This window comes from Cheilinus undulatus, linkage group 4 (assembly GCF_018320785.1).
Source record: "Cheilinus undulatus linkage group 4, ASM1832078v1, whole genome shotgun sequence".
NCBI classification, from domain to species: Eukaryota; Metazoa; Chordata; class Actinopteri; order Labriformes; family Labridae; genus Cheilinus; species Cheilinus undulatus.
Genome location: NC_054868.1, coordinates 38,144,677 through 38,163,635, shown reverse-complemented (window position 1 = coordinate 38,163,635; position 18,959 = coordinate 38,144,677). Strand labels below are relative to the sequence as shown.

The 18,959-nt window shown below is 39.2% G+C and overlaps 2 protein-coding genes across 2 annotated transcripts; one reads left to right on the top strand and one right to left on the bottom strand.

Annotated features, from left to right (window-relative positions):
- Positions 1-1,164: 1,164 nt before the first annotated feature.
- Positions 1,165-5,560, top strand: ucp1 (uncoupling protein 1). The gene is made up of 7 exons (XM_041784505.1): positions 1,165-1,301; positions 1,451-1,587; positions 1,841-2,039; positions 4,080-4,277; positions 4,370-4,471; positions 4,801-4,981; positions 5,090-5,560. The coding sequence occupies exons 2-7, from the start codon at positions 1,462-1,464 to the stop codon at positions 5,202-5,204; spliced, it is 921 nt and encodes a 306-aa protein (XP_041640439.1). The 5' UTR covers positions 1,165-1,301; positions 1,451-1,461; the 3' UTR covers positions 5,205-5,560.
- Positions 5,561-5,671: 111 nt separating this feature from the next.
- elmod2 (ELMO/CED-12 domain containing 2) lies at positions 5,672-14,248 on the bottom strand. Its single transcript, XM_041784506.1, has 9 exons — positions 14,131-14,248; positions 11,902-12,049; positions 11,781-11,809; positions 10,903-11,000; positions 10,621-10,750; positions 10,119-10,252; positions 8,468-8,536; positions 6,518-6,651; positions 5,672-6,368 (listed from the first exon to the last, which is right to left on the bottom strand). Exons 2-9 carry the CDS (start codon positions 12,044-12,046, stop codon positions 6,205-6,207), a joined length of 903 nt encoding a protein of 300 aa, XP_041640440.1. The 5' UTR covers positions 12,047-12,049; positions 14,131-14,248; the 3' UTR covers positions 5,672-6,204.
- Between the last annotated feature and the right edge of the window lie 4,711 nt (positions 14,249-18,959).

The following is an 18,959-nucleotide window of genomic DNA, read 5'->3' as shown; positions in this document are numbered from 1 at the left end:
TTGAGCAGTTTTACAAAGAAGAATGGAATAAAAATTGCAGAGTCCAGATAAGCAAGCCTGCAGCGTAAAGGCGCATCTACTTAATATTGACTTGAAGGGGGTGAATATTTATGCGGTCACTTATTTTACCTTACATATTGCTATTTAAATGACATTACTTTGTAGAAATCCCCTTTGACATTGAAGAGGCTTTTTGGTCAAAAAAGTTAAATTATATTGGCCATTATTGATCTTATAAAATACATAGAAAGGTAAAACTTCCAAGGGGGTGATCAGAAATTAGAAAATACACTTGCTAAGATTTGACTTTTTGCAGTGTGCGTGTCAGATTTAGGAGAAGGAATTATGAAACAGGACCTGCTGCTGCCAAACTGCTGAGAGGCCAAACACAGTGATGCAAAGCTCTTATCTGCTCCATGGTGAACTTCAGTCACTCACTCACGTCACATACCCCCCACCCCCCCCACCAACCCCACAACCCCAACTCCACATCTGTGCTTTTGCTTAAAGCTCTTCCCACACAAACTGAAAATTTTCTCTTATTAGTAGTATAAATGAAAAAATTAGCACATACTGTCTGCTATAACAACACTACAACAGAAGTGTGTGAGGTTTGCCTGATACTCTTTCCAATCAGCTTAACAACTTCTCTATGGTTCACCAAAGAGAAGCTGTTTTTATTGGCTGAGAGCGGCATAGGCCTGCTATGAACTCATCTATCAGATACTGCTTTATTATGACTGCTGTTAGGAGCAGACACCTTGGCTAATGACGTAATAGTTCCTAAAGTGCTGAATAAAGGAAGACATCTCTTGGTTTTTTTATATCCTTGCCTCGTGTTGACTGTAAACATGCATAAACATGGACATGGTATAGATAATGCATGAGGGAATGAAAAGATTAAGCTATGTTTTTAGTAATGTATAGACATTTTTGGTAGTATAGCACAATTTCGATGCAGAATGTACCATATCACCAGGATAATGGCATTGTTTAAAGTCTACAAAGGGAGGTTAAAGTAATGTTTTTCTACAAAGAGCATGCACTGTGGGTTAAACTGAACATTGACTTTCTGATGGTCGGTGGACTTTGATTTGACCCGTGCGTAGAGGAGTACACAGTAACGCCTCTGAGGATGTCATAAAAAAGGCAGCCAGTAGATATATAAATACTGAGCCAAAGATGCATCTTTCCTTTCTGAGGACTGGGGCCCTTTATGGATTATAATCAGGCCAATCAAATCCTTCCCACCGACAACCATCCCAGCACCAACAGGGACCTTTAAATTCTAGAGAAACAATGTAAGTATGTCTGATTGTTGACTCGTAAAAGTATCATCTCTCACATGGCTTTCACTTTTAGATAAATGACAGGTACAGCATGTGAGGTTAATGTTTATATGCTGGTTTTATGTGGTTGTACCCATGTGTCTGCATACCTGTAATCCTAGAATTAGCCACCATGGTGGGACTCAAACCCTCAGATGTTCCTCCTCCTCTGGGAGTGAAGATGGCGAGTGCTGGACTCGCAGCCTGTATAGCTGACATTGTCACTTTTCCTCTGGACACAGCCAAAGTCAGACTACAGGTATCTGTTCAGAAGCACTGTAAAAGAAGAACATCTCCATAAGCTCACTCATACTTCTCCACATTTACTATAATGTCTGCTATTGTAGTGTGATATTAAACTCTAACTTGGAGTGATGTTCTTGACCACTAATTACACAGACGTTCCTCTAAATAACCCCCATCAACCCCACTCATTCACAATTACATAGCTATTTTTTCTACCTGTGTTCTGTAAAGCTGTTTTCAGCTTTTGGTCTAATCTGTGACTCCAGATTCAGGGAGAGAAGACACCAGTAGGAGGGATCCGCTACAGAGGGGTGTTTGGTACCATCGCCACCATGGTCCGGACAGAAGGGCCCCGGTCTCTGTACAACGGGCTGGTGGCCGGGCTGCAGAGACAAGTGTGCTTCGCCTCCATCAGAATCGGCCTCTACGACAATGTCAAAAACTTCTACACAGGAGGAAAAGACGGTAAGTGGTCACTGTTCAAGTGTAACATCTGCTCCAAAAAAGTCATCAATTGCTTCAGATGAGGGAAGAAATTACAAAAAAAAAAAAAAAAACTAAACTAAAAATGCCAAAGCAACAGTAAATGGATCTTTAAGGCCCTACGCGCTGTGCGTAGTCTGGGTAAAGGGAGGGGCGGGTCTGTTTTTTGTACTCTCTAACTGTAAACTAAACACATTGAAAAAATAAATATTTTTTAGTGAGTGGATTTGTCTAAATGCTTGTCAAATATCTCATCACACTTACTATAAGCCACATTGACCTGAGAGATCCAGATAAACATCTTATACCAAGAAATAAAAAGCACTAAAAAAGGAAACAAAAACTGCTTAAATACCAGTGTTTGCCAGCAATTCAGGCCTTAATTTTGGTTTGGGTTTTCAAAACAGGATGTTTTACTGGACGTTTTTGGTGCGTGCCAAACAAATGTTTGTTTGTTAGTACAAACAAATGGGAGGAAGTCATTATGAGCAGCAATGCAAGATACTGAATCCTCTCCAATATCTAATCTGATAAACTAATGGTTCTCAACATGAAGGTTGCAACCTCCTTGGGGGTCCTAAGACACTGAGAGAGGGTTGCCAGATGCCTTCAAAAGAAGCAAAAAAAAAAAAAAAAAAAAAATTCAACTTATATTATACCCATTTTTTATGAAAACAAATGCATACAATCAGTGAAATGAAAAATAAAAACATGTTCATTTAGTGAGATTTATGCTGAAATCAAAGTAATGTTTAAAAAATTCTTAAAATGTAACTTTGCATTTGACTATTCTTGAATTTGCATGACTGTGTTCAACTGTGTTTCAACCATCACCAAGTAGAGTGGGGGTCCCCAGTCTCTGGCACATTTAAATTTGGGGTCGTGGGGTAAAAAAATTTGGTATTATAATAATTATAATATTTCTAAATTTTTTGCTGATACAAACAGAAATATTAATACATACAAGACTGCTTAAACCTCTACAAACTTAAGGTGAAGAAAGGGATGGGTAGTGCTTTTCAAATATTCAGTCATTACTTCTGGAAATTAAAACCAAAGATTTAATGTACACCTTTATCTTTTTCATTATTTTTTACTGGTACCTGGCTTTAATGCAGCACCACTGCCAGCTCAGTGTTCATTTTGGTAACTATTTAAATCTAGTCTGAGCTTTGGTCAAGTCTAGTGATGGGAAATCCAGCTCCTTTTAGTGATCTGGGTCATTTGGCTTGCCATATTTAGTAATGTCATGAAATGACAGATATTTGTGCTGGTATTTTACTCCATTCATGCTTACATTTTTCTAATTAATGAAAATATCATACAATTATTTTTCAAAATATATTGTCTCCACAAAACACCTTGTGGGTCAGATTAAATCTGCTCCCTGGCTGGGCTGTATGAAACACCTGATATAAATTAAACATTAATGTTACACTACTAAGCACAAGTCCTTAATGCATGGTGCATCTGTGCTAGACTACTGTGAAAAGATCATCCCTTTTAAAAAATCATACACAACACAGACCTACACAACACGTTATAAAGTACTCATAATACTAACAACTACAGCAGCAATAACATGTATTGGTTCTTAAATAGGATCCGGATCTCCCATATACTGGGGTTGAAGTCGAATCCAGAAATATCCTGCCTCTCTCTCAGTCAGTCTTCTCTCTATCCCACACAAATAAACAGCATCAGCATCCATGTCAGTTGGAGGTCCGCGGGCATATGCCTTATATGCTAGCATCTAGCTCAGTAAAACAGACACAATTTCCACTCCATCTCTTAAGATCCTCCAATTTTCTGGCAACTTTGAAACTGTGGATTTCCTTATAAAGCAGTCCTCAGCATACGTTTCTCTTGCATCCCTGATTATTAGCTGTTAAAATACCTATCAAACATTATTTATCATTTCTAAATTCACATTTTGGCAAAATAAATGCATTTCACAACAAAAAAAAGCCTACATGCAGTTATAGAATAAATTTGTTTATTTTCCAACTTGTCTTTTTCCAGACCCTAACGTGCTGATCCGCATCCTGGCTGGTTGCACCACAGGCGCCATGGCTGTGTCCTTCGCACAACCTACTGATGTGGTCAAGGTTCGGTTCCAGGCCCAAATGAATCTAGATGGTGTAGCCCGTCGTTACAGTGGCACCATGCAAGCCTACAAACACATCTTTCAGAATGAAGGCATTCGTGGACTCTGGAAAGGTGAAGCCCAGAAAGCCAGGGCAATGATAAATTTCTGATTAGTTAAAATATATGAAAAGAGTCTTAAAATTCTGATTTTGTGTCTTATTTAGGCACACTACCAAACATCACCAGAAATGCACTTGTAAACTGCACAGAGCTGGTCACATATGACCTGATCAAAGAGGCCATCCTCAGACACAAGCTGATGTCAGGTGAGTGGGAGAGCTCCTGCGTGTTTGTTTAGACTACATCAACACACACAGTGCCATTCAAGGAGACAGCTGATTGGGTAGAAACCCACACACCCTCTCACCCCCTTAAACTCCACCACAGCTGATAACAGCACACAGAACATGGTGTATCTTCCCCTCACAGTGCTGTAAATATAGTGGTTAATATGCCATTTATCTTGATCGTTTATATTGCCCCATTTGCTGAAGTTATATAACCTGCTGACATGAGTTTCTATACTGCACAGCTCAGAACAAAGGCCCTCTGGTTACTGTCAATCAATTCTTACACTGGCTTTTATCACCTACAGATAATCTGCCGTGCCACTTTGTATCAGCGTTTGGAGCTGGCTTTGTTACCACAGTGATCGCCTCTCCAGTAGACGTGGTGAAAACTCGATACATGAACTCGCCTCCAGGACAGTACAAGAGTGCAATAAACTGTGCCTGGACCATGATGACTAAAGAGGGACCCACAGCTTTCTACAAAGGGTGAGATCTTTCTCTTTGACCCCTGGGTGCACACGTTTGTACTGTGGGTCATTTGATAAAACACGTTCAAGCAGCATCTCTCATAGCTCTTTTCTTTGTTTCTTTTAGATTCGTGCCCTCGTTTCTGAGGTTGGGATCCTGGAACATTGTCATGTTTGTGTCATTTGAACAAATCAAGAGAGCCATGATGGTCACAAAGAAGAAGATGGAGGCCACAAGCTAAAATTACAGACTTGAACTACCACTGTGCTGAACCAGCCACCTGAATATGAAACTATGTCTTAGCTATTTCTTCTTGGGGCAAAGAACATCCTTTGTTGAAAAAGGACTGTTGGACAATCTATCTTTTATTTTATATATGAAGAAGAAACGCAGTTATTTCTCTGTATTTATAATTTTCCAGTCAATCCTGTTCCGAATTGAATGGGAGTAAATGGTGCGAGCATAAGCTTGCACTTTAAAACAAAAGTCTGCCTCATGTTAAGGCAGTTTAAACCACTGCACCTTTATACGAGAAACAACTGTTGCCAGGAATAACTTGTAAAACAACTTATAAATATATTTGACTTGTTTTACAGATTCTGTGCTTGATTATTCACATTCCACAACATAAAACAGATACCAAAACATCAAATTAAGTTTATTAACTTTGAGTTAGACATGTTAATCAATGCATACCTTCCTCAAAAGCAAATCAAAGCATAAAATTAAGGGTAAAAATGGTAAACATTTAAGAAAATGGAGGCAACAACTGTTATGAGTAGTACATCACCTATAGAACAGAATACAGCTGAAGGGACACATTAAAACATGCACTTGTTTTTGGGACAACAGTGGGAACTTTGTGCAAAAGACAGCTATAAGTATGGAAGTCTTACTGCAACAATCTGTTTGCTAACAGCAAGTCCACTGACCCTGACCAAAGAGAGTCCGGCTACCACCACACTCTCCTGCAGTAGCTCAGATTCTCCCTAACAACTGTTTAACAAACAAAGGAATGGTCATTTTCGAGGTATAGGCAGTTAGTTTTGTGCTGTTTTCTGAAAACCTTTAAGTATCACTGTGACAAGACCAACAGGGCATGAGCAATGGATCACAAATACAAAGACCAGAGGACTTTCTTTTTTCCAAACCTTGAGTTTCAGTCTGCTTTCACACTTCTGACCTTCTTTTACCTGAACAAATACTGTCAGAGTTCATGGAGAGGTCCGAGAAACTTTGGTTTAACATTCGTTTTTAGAGCGGACAGTCAATGTGAGGGAGACATCAGGGTCCTGTAGATGTGTCTTCACTATGCTATGGAATTTTTCTCTGTACTGGTTGAAATGCATAATACTTTCTGGTTCTTCTGCCACCCAGAATTTATCAAATTCATATGCCAGATAACCTGAAAGAAGAGAAATGCACATTTAAGATATTACTTTACAAACACAGCAAACAACACTGTACGTCCTTTCTTGGTATCATTTGAGTAGACCAAAAGAGTCAGAGATGCTGACAAACTGGGAAAGATGTCTAGTATTCTTTTAAACTTACAGTAGAGCTGATGAAAGTGCTGAAGCTCAGGTGTTCCCTGTACTGTGTTGTAGAAATGTGGTTTTAAAGCACCACTCTTCATGAGGCTGTAGGCCATCTCTGTCAAGTTGATCCCAACAATGGCGTATGAATACCTACAACATGAGGATGACTTCATTAGCATAGGACATTCAAACATGCCACAAAGATTTTAGCAATATACACTTATGATCAATTTATTAGGTACAACTGTACAAATGCTCATCAAACACAAATATCAAATCAGCTACTACACTGAAACAACAATGCGTTTAGGCATGTAGCTGTGGTCAAGACATCAGAATGGAAAAGAAAAGTAATTTAAGAGACTTTAATCTTTCCATGGTTGTTGGTGCCAGACAGGCTGGTTTGAGTATTTCAGAAACTGCTGATCTACTGATTTTCTCGTACAACCATCTCTAGAGTTTACTGAGAAAGGTATGAAAAAGAAATTATTCAGTGAGCAACACTTCTCTTTGCTAAAATAAAGGTAAGAAGAGAATGACCAGACTTGTTCAAGCTGACAGAAAGACCGCATTAACTCCAATAGCCACTCGCTACAACCAAGGTACACAGAGGAGCATCTCTGGACACAAAGAACATTAAACCTTGAAGCAGATGGGCTACAGCAGCAGAGGACCACAGAGGGTCTCGTTCCTGTCAGCTAAGAACAGGAAAGTGATCTTACAGGTCACACGCATTCACCAAAATCAGACATAGGAAGATTGGAAAATCTTTGCCTGGTCTTGATTTCTGCTGCCACATTCAAATGGTAGGGCCAGAATTTGGTGAAAACAACATTAAAGCCTGCCAGACCACTAACAGCTGTGGCACAATCAAAGCCCCTTAAACCACCTTTCTTTCTTGTAGGTTTATACAATCACATGATCCTGAATGTCCATTGGGGTTCAGGAAGTGGGGACAGCCATTAATATTGAATGGGAATGGAGGAGAGTTAGTACCTTACACAACTAAATGGACCTCTACGCTGCAGTTATCATCAGAAAATTCCTGTACGCCTTAAATACGATTCCAAAACTTTACAACAAAGTGATTTTTACCACAGTTTAACTGATTTCCCTGGTGTGGAGGCGATTGATATCACAATTTAATCAGCCCTGCAGACCTCCTAGCGCCTAGCATTGTCTAGTCCGATGAAGGGAGTCAAGAGCCTTTACGAGTCTAGTACTGAGCTAAGAGGCTAGCTGGGCCTCTTGAACATATAAAAATCCCTGTTTTGTCATAGACATGCTTTTCATTGAAACAGTGATGTACTATCAGCTGAATTAACCTTGTGGGGCAAGCCTGAGAATGATAAGCCGTTCACAAACAAGCCTGTTCTATGCAACAAAACAGCTCTTTAATGTTAGCCACATTAGCTAGTTCCCATTTGAGTGACAGTTTTCTCTCCTCCTTGCTTTGTCTTTATTTAATCCACATTAAAACCCAAACTGGGACCAAATGGGGAGCAAAACAACCAGCTCTACTGAGCTGAGCCAAATGATCTGGATGTCTAAAAAGACGGATGTCCTGTCACAACGAGCAAGGCTGGAGGTTGGTGAGACTGACATCAGCTGGGGAAACACGGGTAAGATCCAAGTTTAATGAGCTAAACCATGACAAAACTGTACTGAACCAAACTAGACCACTTTGTGGAATGCATAAGTGTTGTGTGATACCACTTGTCCAGGTTTTAGACTGAGGCCCTTAATTCCTGCCAGCTGCTGTTTCTCTGTGAATTTGTTAATATCTTTCCCAAATATTGGCCTTTTTAGTAGCGCTTCTCTATGTAGAAATCACTTCTTGCCCCCTAAAGGTTGTTCTCTGCTGCTGTCTGAACAGGTGTAACTTATGAAGTGGTCGATGAGTTCAAGCCTTCACAGAAATTATATAAACAAATGATAATGCCTTTTATGTATATATTTGTCTTACCCAAGTTTAGGATGGTTTGCATGAGACAGCACTTGACGAGCCTCTTCTGTGTAGTTTTCACTGAAAAAACTGTAACAGAGTAATAACATCTCAGTTGAATGATACTCATAATATAACAAAACATATCAAAATAAAATAAAAAATAAAAAAATAAAAAATATCAAAGCATTCGGCCTAATATTAGTAGTTACATTGAGAAACAAAAAGGTTGTTCACCAGTCATTTGGCAATAGTCAGAACTATTCAAAAGTAGGGCATGTAAAAAGATTAAAATTTTTAAATTGGGATTCATTTCAGTATTATTGGATTTAATCATGATTCATCACCCTGTTTTTATCACATTTCAAAATGCCACTATTTTATATTTAAAACTGTCCTTTTGTTATTTTGGACTGTTCTTCTATTTTAAACTAAGGGGAACTGACTTCCTGTTTGATATCGCATCAAATGTTTGATAACACAAGGTCCAGATGATTTTTGACTTGTCCATTGAGCTGTGTGTGAGATTTCTTAGAGTGAATCAAGACATTAAGGAGCAGTGGTGGACCTATTTTATCACTGCAGTGAGACACTGACGTGGCTTAACAAAAGTGTGTTGAAACTGACCTTTTGTTTTTTAAATGACTACAACAATTATGGATCATATTTAATTGTGATTAATGCAGTTAATCTTGTCAGATTAATTAACAGATTAATTCTAAATCTCTTAAACTCTTTTAATATGTTTATACATCTCGAGAAGAGGTAATGCAGATCAATGTGTGAAAAGTTCCATATCACCTTTTGTGGCTCCAAACAAAGAGGCACTAAACTGGGTGCATTTTTTACAATATTAAATATCAACAACTTGACTACAAGTCTGAAAAAAGGATCGTATAGATATAATTGAAGTGAGAAGTAAGACTTCTGTACCCAATTCCTTATCTCTACCTTGAGCAAGAAGCTTGAGTTCACATGAGCTGCTTAACACTAAATGAAGTCGATTTTCCAGCTCAAGTCCTGGTCATCAAGTTACAAAAGGTCCTAGATATTGACAGGTAATTCTCATGTTTGAGAAGGGACAGTGAGTTGCGTTTGGGCTGATACTCTTTGAGGTGAAAGGTGAAGAGTAAAATATACATAGATAAATTATTAAAGGTCTGGAAAGTCTTTCTGCATATGAGCAGAGTTAATTTCTTCAAACACAGAGCCCAGAGGGTTTAAGCATACAGCCATTTCTATGATTATGAATTTACATGGAATTGATTATGTGTGTAAATTAGCTAACCTCAGAATGCTTGGAATATTTATTTGGCTTTTAATGCAGTGACTTCAGCTGCAGTGTTGTTTACTTCATGAAACTCACAACAGCTGACTGTGTGGATTTCTTGTCAGTTTGAGATTGCATTTCCAGTGTTTTTGACCCTCAGCTGGGAAATGTGTCAGTCTTGCTTTGTCAGCTTTCTGTATTGGTATTTTGTGTTCCTGTTTACAAATATGTTGCTGCTTTAGTTAGTCGTATTGATTGTTTTAGTGATTGTTTACTTTCATGTTAGATTAAACAGAAAGAGGTCTGAAGATGGTGAATGTCTTAAAGCTCAGTACAGACATTTTTTACAGTTCTTCATGACTGAGCTAATAAATGTCTCATTGTTATTCATTGAGGACTCACACAAGGTTGATTAGCCCCAGCATGCCCATTCCTCTGAAGTCAGTTTTTGGATCATCTCCTTGAAATCCAATGTCTCCCCACTGTTTGGTAATCCTGGACTCCAGTTTTATGTTTGGCATCAACAGATCCCACAACTAAAAGAGCAAATGATTCAAGAATTACACAATTTGAATGTTATTTAACCCAAATACAGTAACACTAATGTCAAAGGGGATTTTATGCATGAAATTGTAGACACAATATTTACAAAATAACCTTGACTATATTCTCTAGTTACATTTCTTTGATTCCACAGAACCTATGCATATGGTTTCGCTTTCAAAGCCTTGACTACCTTTAATGTGTCAGTGTGATAGAGTGTGGTACCTTAGGATCCATTAAATACAGTGTATCAAGCTGTTTTTTATCCAAAAAGATTTGTGCAGAAACACTTCTACTTTTGACATTAACTCAGTTGTGCAGTGACATACAAAAACATGGATCAAGCAGCAGAAATAAGCACCTTCAACAGCATGGCCTCGTGCTCTTGGTTCTCCGAGTCAAAGACTTCTTTTCTCACATCTTCCACTAACACAAACAGGCTGCTGTAGCCTTTTATTTGAAGAAGACAGATGTGCAGGTTTGCCCTGAACCTAGACATGAAGTAAGAACATTAAAATAAATTGAAACATTGATTTAAAGGGATGGTGTATATATATATATACATATACATATACATATATGTATAAACGTGTATAAATATATATAAGTACATAAATTCTATGGTAGAGAAGACAGATCTTACTTTGGGTCTTTCTGGGGTTTGACACTCTTCTCTTTCATGATTTGATCCACACATTGCTCTAATTTATCCTTGCTAGTTTCCAAAGCTCCTTTTAAAACCTGCAGAGTGAACACAGGGTGGAAGAAGACACAATAAAAGACATAACACAGCACAGAGAGCTAGCAAGGTGACAGCTATCATGCATGCTGTGAACCACAGTGGAAAAACAACCTTTCAAAGTCAACCTCAGACACCAAGAAAAAAGATGACGAAGCATTTCTTTTTCTCAGTTGAATGAACTGTTGATCAGAATATGCCTATCTAGCTGTAATCACCAATGACAAGTCGAGTCGGTTCATTTGAGCTTGGCAAATGAACTGAAAGATAAGGACTGATAAAGGGGAGAGGTTTGTCCTTAATGGAGTTCACAAATACAACAGATAACGAACAAATCTGCAGTCATTCGAAAAGGTGTTTCCTTTACACTTCTCTGTGTGCCCTCATTGTTTAAACTTTAACATCAATTAATCAGGTTTCTATATCGCATCTGCAGCAGTGAGATATATCCTGATCTGGTAAGAGGGATTACATTACTTCAATCCTAGCATTCTGACACGGGCACTGTTTGTTTCTTTAAAGGCAAAAAATCATTTTCAAATCACATCCCCTAAAATTCTGGCACTTTTTTCAACGTTAGGAGACTCTGGTACAGCCAAAAAGGTCTCTCATGATGGGTATTTCCTCTCCTCTATTTGTTTTTGTAGTGATAATTAAGCACATTTTGTTATTCTGTGAGGAAAACTTATTTTCATGCAGTCTGACTTATCTGTAATGAAACTTTTTCTTGAACGCTGTGCTAACTGAAAATCTGACACTTATGAGAAGTGACATTTTCATACCTTGTTCTTTGATGAGCAGAGAGAATATTCTGTAAGAGGATAGAAGAGGTAGGTAAATATAACAGAAAAAAATGTATTCCAAACAGGAGAAGCTGACCAGATTCGAGGGTAATTAACTCACCTGCTTTTGCTGTCCTTGTTGCCCCAGGTTTATATCCAGAGCATATTCTCTGTAGTTCACATGTGCCTGTTGCCTGCCTGATGAGCCACTTTAGCCAGTATCGCAAGAAGGATGTGTAGACATACTGCCAGAGATACCGCAGCATTTCCTAATTAATGGACAGAGGCAAGACAAAGATGCCTGAAGGATTTCACACAAAAATCAGACTGTCCATTACACATTTTAAATATTTGATGTTATGACTGATTCTAATAATAGATGTCTGGTGGAACTCAGCATCATGATAGATGGTCCTGGTTCAGGAATAATTCACAGCCCTTTTTTAATATATGAAGCAGGGTTAAAAAGCTTTAGACCCTTGGTTCTCAGCTGGTGGGTTGGGGCCCAAAAGAGGGTCGTGAAGCTATTTAAAATATATGACAAAACATATGGTGGGAACAGATGAGAGGTGGACAAAGGATGCTGCTGCCCATACCCCTGCCCCAGTAACCCCCAATGACTCCCAAGTTTCCACTGTGGACTCTTTCCACTTCCTGGAGACCCTGCCTCAAGTGGGAGCTAAACATCAGCTCCCTCATCAAAAAGGCAGCTGAAGAAATTCATCCTGCCAAAGACGATGATGTGCACTTCTACACCGCCATCATCAAGTCCATCCTCACTTCATCCATCACAGTCTGGTACGCAAGGGACAGAAACAGGCTGCAGCGTATCATCCGCTCTGCAGAGAGGATGATCGGCTGCAGTGTGCCATCTCTACATGACCTGTATGCCTCCAGGACTCTGAGCCTTGCAGTTATACCTGCAGGGCTCAGAGTCCTGGAGGCATACATGACCTGTATGCCTCCAGGACTCTGAGCCTTGCAGGTATAACTGCTGACCCCTCTCACTCCAGACTTTTTGAGGCTCTCCCCTCTGGCAGGACCACTCAACAGTTACACAGTTACTCTGATGACCACTCAACAGTTACAGAGTGTCAGGAAAAATAACTTTCATTTAACAAGCACCTTAGCCCTGCTAAATGTCTAACATCATGCACTGTCTCTTATTGCTTTAATGTATCTCAAATACTGTAAGAAAGCTCACTGTGGTAAAATGCCTTACTTCATATGCACTTATATTTGCACTAATTAATCTGCTTCCCAGACAAATAACTAATTTAATCTTTTTTCCATACTAAAAAAACTACTCACTGTAACTCAAATGCTGTAAGAATACTCTCTGCTAAAATGCCTCACCACAAATGCATATTTGCACTAATTAATCTGCTTAATTGTTCTAATAACTAACTTTACTTTATCTATTAACAATCAAAAACTTCAAGTAATTTATCTATTCACTGCGACTCAATTGCTGGAAGAAGGCTCTCTTTGGTAAAATGCCTCGCCTCATATGTACATTGCACTAATCAACTATCTTACTTTATCTTATCTCCCACGACTAACTCTGCCCACATCCTTACATTTTTATAGCCTGATCACATCTAGTCAGCATCGATGCACCCTTTGCCCATCTTGCAACCATACTGTCAATGCTCACAGACTTGTATATACTAGAAATAATACCAACAAAAAAAGTCAAAATCTAAATCTTAAATTTAATACTTCGTAAATTTGTTTTGTATTAAATGTTTAATTCCTGTACATTGAGAGCAAATCAAAGCAAAGTCAAATTCCTTATTAGCATACTAAAATCAATAAAGTTGATTCTGATTCACCAGTCAAACTGTAGTTTCTCCTTTAGCACTATTGTACATACATACCTTTGTGATGTTTAGAATGCATTATGTATTTTTATTTTGCTAACAAAAAAACTAGATAGTGTCCATGAAACTGGGACAGCTAGAGGGGGGAAAACTAACAAACCATCGAACAGCCAAAACAATAGCATTGTCCGAGCTAGCATGGCGCTAATGCTAACTTCAGACAATGTCAGTTGACGTTACGACTGATTCGGTGAGTTCTGTGGCGCTTCAACGAGCAGTTTTACACGCATTTATTTAACTTTTGCTGGTTGCCTTACGTTTAACCTATCCCGGTGATGAACTATCCACGCTCACTTGCTTAAGGAACTACTCTCACATGACTGTTAACTGGTTCAACAACAGGTAGTCTCTTTTCAATGGACTGTTAGCTAGCAGACGTTAGCTGTGTTAACACAGTTAAGTTTTGTCGCGGGCATTAATTTGCTACATAGCACATGAAAAGAATAAGAAGCTTAACTTAATCTTACCCTCCGGTTGTAAAGAGATTATTCTCAGGCAAATATATACCCAATTTTAGCTCCAGTTGTGAGCTAACGCCTATGTAGCGATGCTAGCAACGCTTCTCTTGACAACAGTCTGGCTCCGATGCATTCAGAGTCTCTCCAGACAAGCAGCCGTCATAGAGTCGTCTGTAAAATAACTGTGTAAACTGAGATTATCAAAGTCGAGCTTTACATATGCATGGACCATTGAAAACTAGTTCTTTCACAGTTTGATTTAAAATGTGGTACTAGGTGTTAAATCTCTGAAAAGTAGCGGACACTACCAAGAACGGCTGGTTGGATTCAATAAAGTCTGAAAAACATGCAGTATTTGAACATAACACACGCGGCCCTGTCACCCAGCAGTCTGTTAATGGACGCTGCTGCGGCGCCATCTACTGGGCAGAATCCGCCTGAGGTGTACACACTTGGCGTCAAAGCTACAAAACAAAAACAAAAACAAACAGAAAAGGCATTTTAAGAAGTAGTCCATATGTTGGATAGTGGAATGTTATTCCAACTCGTCATGTTCTGAGATAAAATATTTTTTAAAAGAATAGTCCAATACCCTTCAGATGAAATAGATCTAGATTAAAACAATTATATGTCATCCCTCTTTTGACCACACGATGATGCCACATTCACACTGACACATGACTGTTTTTTTTTTTTTAATTTATACAAAAGCCTTTCTTTAAAATAAAAAAAAAAATATGTTGTAAATGCTTCAGGTAAATGGCTTGAAACTCTATCATTCATCTGGAACCCTTTGTGTTCTTTCTGAATGTGCTGAATAGTGCAATAGACCAGACATATTTATCATTAAATCTTATTTCTCACAAAAGGCATCATTACATTTCTTGATATGTCCCACTCCCTCTAAAATAAAAGTACTGAACAACAACATGTGCAGCCTCCCTGAGTTGTTCACGAAGGCTGCCAACTGCTGTAATTAAGTCTCAGTCTACCTTCTCCTAATCAGTCCCTCTGGGCTTTTAAAGGCAGGAGGTCTGTTCCTCACAATTACTGCATTCCAGGAGGAGCGCCTGCTCTAGACCCCGTCTATGTTTGAAAACCGAATCCCCAAAGACATCTCTCAGATTATAATAACAGTTCAAGAGATCGGGCTGGGTCGTAGGTGAGAAGTAGTCTGTAATAATGATATAAAAACAGTTATAACATCACTGAAGGTCAGGGTGTGAAGTTATTATTAAAAATGGATGAAGGGTTAGTTGTATTATAGATTATCAGATGAGGTTACAATGATTACATGGAGGTGTGTGAATGATCATTTACAATTGTCTTGTCCACTTACAGGTATGTGAACATGTTTGAGAGACATTACTGGCCCAATTTGAAGAGAAAGAAGAGGTCCTACAATACAAGTAAGTACATTATTCCAAAACAAAATAAGTACTGTATTTGCAATAAAATAAGGTACTTGTGCTCAACAGAGAGGATAAGCACTCAGTGAAGAAATCCCAAAGCCCTATTATGCCCTTAATTTGTGCCCCATAACTCAGCTATGCAGACCGGTGGGCAACAAAAGACACTTCACCAGGGTTGTAAATTGGGAACGTCCCTCCGCCAGAGTTTAGTTTAAATGGTCTCACAAGACCTCAGAGAGGATGAGCAGGGAGTTAAGGCATCTCATGGCCCTCTCCATGCTAGCTCTTCATACACAGACATGCTCAATTTTACATCCCCTACCACATGGCTACAACAGCCTTAACACCATTGCCACTTCAAGAAACCAGGCTCCTAACATGCAAGCTCCAAATAGTGACAATGACAATTCTGCTTACCATAGCCCATTGCCGCTATCGGCCCCCACAAACAAAACACGTCTGTTCTCGGCGTCAACATAAAAAAATCACTGCAAAACAGAAAAACATAGAGGAGAGAGTCTGAAGGGGGCGCTTAGAGAGAGGATAGGAGAAGTAAAGCCAGGGTGAAAGGCCCTGACTGAGACTAGCACTCACCTTCACTGGACTGGACTGTTAAAATGTCCAAATTAAAATCAAAACGGTTTCTGAACAACCCACATGAGATCCACTGACCTTATGAGTTCCTCCCAGCAGGGGCAAATCTGATTCTTGATCTGTCATTGCTATTCCAGAAAATGCATCCAAAATACCACATGAACCTGTTTCTACATGACGTTGCCTGGTTGTTTCTCTACTGTGGGTTGTTTTATTAACCTGTCAACGATACATATTTATAGTAACCTACAGCAGAGGTTCTAATTTTGGGCTCCTCAGACTCCTTATCCACTGGGGTCTGTTCAGAAATGTATCCATTGTATAGATCAATGGTCCTCATGTAGTCTACTCTTAGGACCCACCACCTCGATAATTAGGAATCATGACCCAAATTTCCAAAAATTTTCAACTGCCCAAAAGTATTAATGGAAGAATGTTGCAGTTTGGATTTTATAGAACAAACATACAATCAAAAAAGAGATGGGGCAAAATAAGCATGTTTAAACAGAAGCCCCTTGGAGGACATGCATGTTTACATTTTATTTTACCTTCATGATGGCATGTAAATGTTGGTTGTTTTCAAGAGATCTTAAGAAATTAAACATTATCATAGAAACCCAGCATTGTTATTTCAAGAAAATGTGATTTAAAAAAAAGTCATGAGCTAAAGAAAACTACTAAAATTAACTTTTTATTACAAATTTATGCCAGCTAAGGGCTTTCATACTGCATATACTTTTTGATACATTTTTTAGGCATTAATGAAAACAGCTCCGTGATCATTTCTGGGTCCCATCCTGCCAGTTCAGAACTAAAGCTTAATGGTTGCAGATCAGTGAGATGAATTTTCTGTCATAATAAAAATGTAAATTTAACACCCAATGCATTCATGTTATTTATGTAATTCCCTTTTCCTGGGATTCCTCATTATATTGGGGTAACAATGCTGGTTTTCTGTGTTTTAAGGTTATTTTCAGCTGTTTTCTCAAGACCTTGAGAAAATAAATTGTTCTCATTGGAAAGCCAGCATTGTTATAGTAAAATAAAGCGGGGGAAAATGTAAAGGTACTGGGAAAACAGCCAAATATGACTCATTATCACATGAAAATAGAGGAGGAGAAAAAGTGTTCATGCATTGATCACATATGGTTTCCTAAGTATCTTATTCTTAAACTCATATCTATTCACTCACCCTCTCCAACCCTTTTCTCTGTCACTTCCTGTGACCTCCTGGGGATCTGACGTGTCTGGATATAACATAGTTAACGATTTTTCTGCAAAAATTATCATCATATATCTGTGGAAAATTCTGTCCAAATGCAGCAGTGACAAACACCAAAAACTTGAGCCCAGGTGAAGGTACAGGCCAGTCTGCAACAGTACGCTACACTTTCACCCATTTAGGCCCCAGGCAAAGACCAGTATCAGGCCCTTTCCCATTTATCATTCATCAGCTCTGAGAGGAACACCATAACTCAAACTTTGTATATTGTAATATTTCAGTAGGTCAGTATGCAAGCTTCAAAGTTAGGTCCTATTCTGCTCGTGATTTTCATGGACAGGATCTGCCAAGGGGAGGAGGGTTTTTGGTTCGGGGACCTCAGGACTCTGTTTCTCCTTTTTGCAGATGATGTGTTTCTGTTGGCTTCCTTGGCTTGGGACCTCCAGCAGGCACTGGAACCGTTTGAGTGTGAAGTGGTCAGGATGAGAGTCGGCCCCTCCAAGCCCAAGGCCATGGTCCTCTGTCGCAAACGGTGGGGAGTGGGGAGTGAGTCTTTGCCCCAAGTGAAGGAGTTCAACTGTCTCTGGGTCTTCATAAGTGAGCAAACTCTGGGTAGTGACTGAAAGAATGAGACTGCGGATGTAAGGGGCCAAAATGGAGGGAGCTAAGAGGAAAGCCGCTGCTCGCTCGCATTGATTACTTCCCATTGCGGGCACGTTCGGCTGGGAGGAGACCTAGGGGAAGACCCAAAATGCGCTGGTGGGATTATATATCCTATCTGTCCTGGGAACGCCTCTGGACTCCCCAGAAGGAGTTGGAAAGTGTCGCTGGGGAGAAGGATGTCTGGGACGACTTGCTCAGCCCACTACCACTGGGACCTGGCCCCGGATAAGGGAAAGATGGATGCATGCAAGGATGGATGCATGGATGCAAAGTGAAAGTAAAAGTGCCCATCAGTCAGTTTCACTTGTTTGGTTTTTATCTTTTCTATTATATCCTGTAGCAATACATCTTTACTCTACATGTGGAAGCACAGGAGCTATTCTTACTGCTTTATACACAAGGGTGATTTCAGGGATTTAGAGGCCACAGGCAAAGACCAATATGAGGCCCTTCCCAATTCAGTTGAAAGCAATCATAGCGAATGAACAAAATGTTTTGAAGTGTCTCTTTTCAGGAAACAAAATGGAACTACAGAACATACCAAAATGTGAAATATGAATATCTAAATGCCCTACTCACTCATCATCTCATAAAGAGCATGTTGACTCACCACTTATAAATATTTCAGCACGTCTGTAGGCCAGGTGTATCTTACAAAAATAACAAGAGAAAATGCATGCTCACTATTGGTGCAGCATCTGCTCTTCTTTCACAGATCATTATTTTTTTTATTGCTTGCCATTTTACCACACAGTGAAAAACTAATTCATTGTTTTATTGTGTCTTTAGGGAGCTACTGCACTTTCATTTCAGTGATATGAAGATATTTTGGGGCTTTTTGAGGAGCTTGGGACTTGCTCTTGGGGCTGGGGCTCCTCTCTAGGGACTAATTAAAAATCTGTTATGATGCTACTTTATTCACTTTTGGCCCCTTATTTACATTCAAA

What these genes read in the sequence shown, in the direction of transcription:
- ucp1 (XM_041784505.1), top strand. Translation starts at nt 1,462, where the DNA reads ATGGTGGGACTCAAACCCTCAGATGTTCCTCCTCCTCTGGGAGTGAAG. An exon ending in CATTCGTGGACTCTGGAAAG is followed by an intron (nt 4,278 to 4,369) that starts GTGAAGCCCAGA and finishes TGTCTTATTTAG; the next exon opens with GCACACTACCAAACATCACC. An exon ending in CCCACAGCTTTCTACAAAGG is followed by an intron (nt 4,982 to 5,089) that starts GTGAGATCTTTC and finishes TGTTTCTTTTAG; the next exon opens with ATTCGTGCCCTCGTTTCTGA.
- elmod2 (XM_041784506.1), bottom strand. Translation starts at nt 12,046, where the DNA reads ATGCTGCGGTATCTCTGGCAGTATGTCTACACATCCTTCTTGCGATAC. An exon ending in CTGGGGCTAATCAACCTTGT is followed by an intron (nt 8,537 to 10,118) that starts GTGAGTCCTCAA and finishes ACTCTGTTACAG; the next exon opens with TTTTTTCAGTGAAAACTACA. An exon ending in GCACTTTCATCAGCTCTACT is followed by an intron (nt 6,369 to 6,517) that starts GTAAGTTTAAAA and finishes CTCTTCTTTCAG; the next exon opens with GTTATCTGGCATATGAATTT.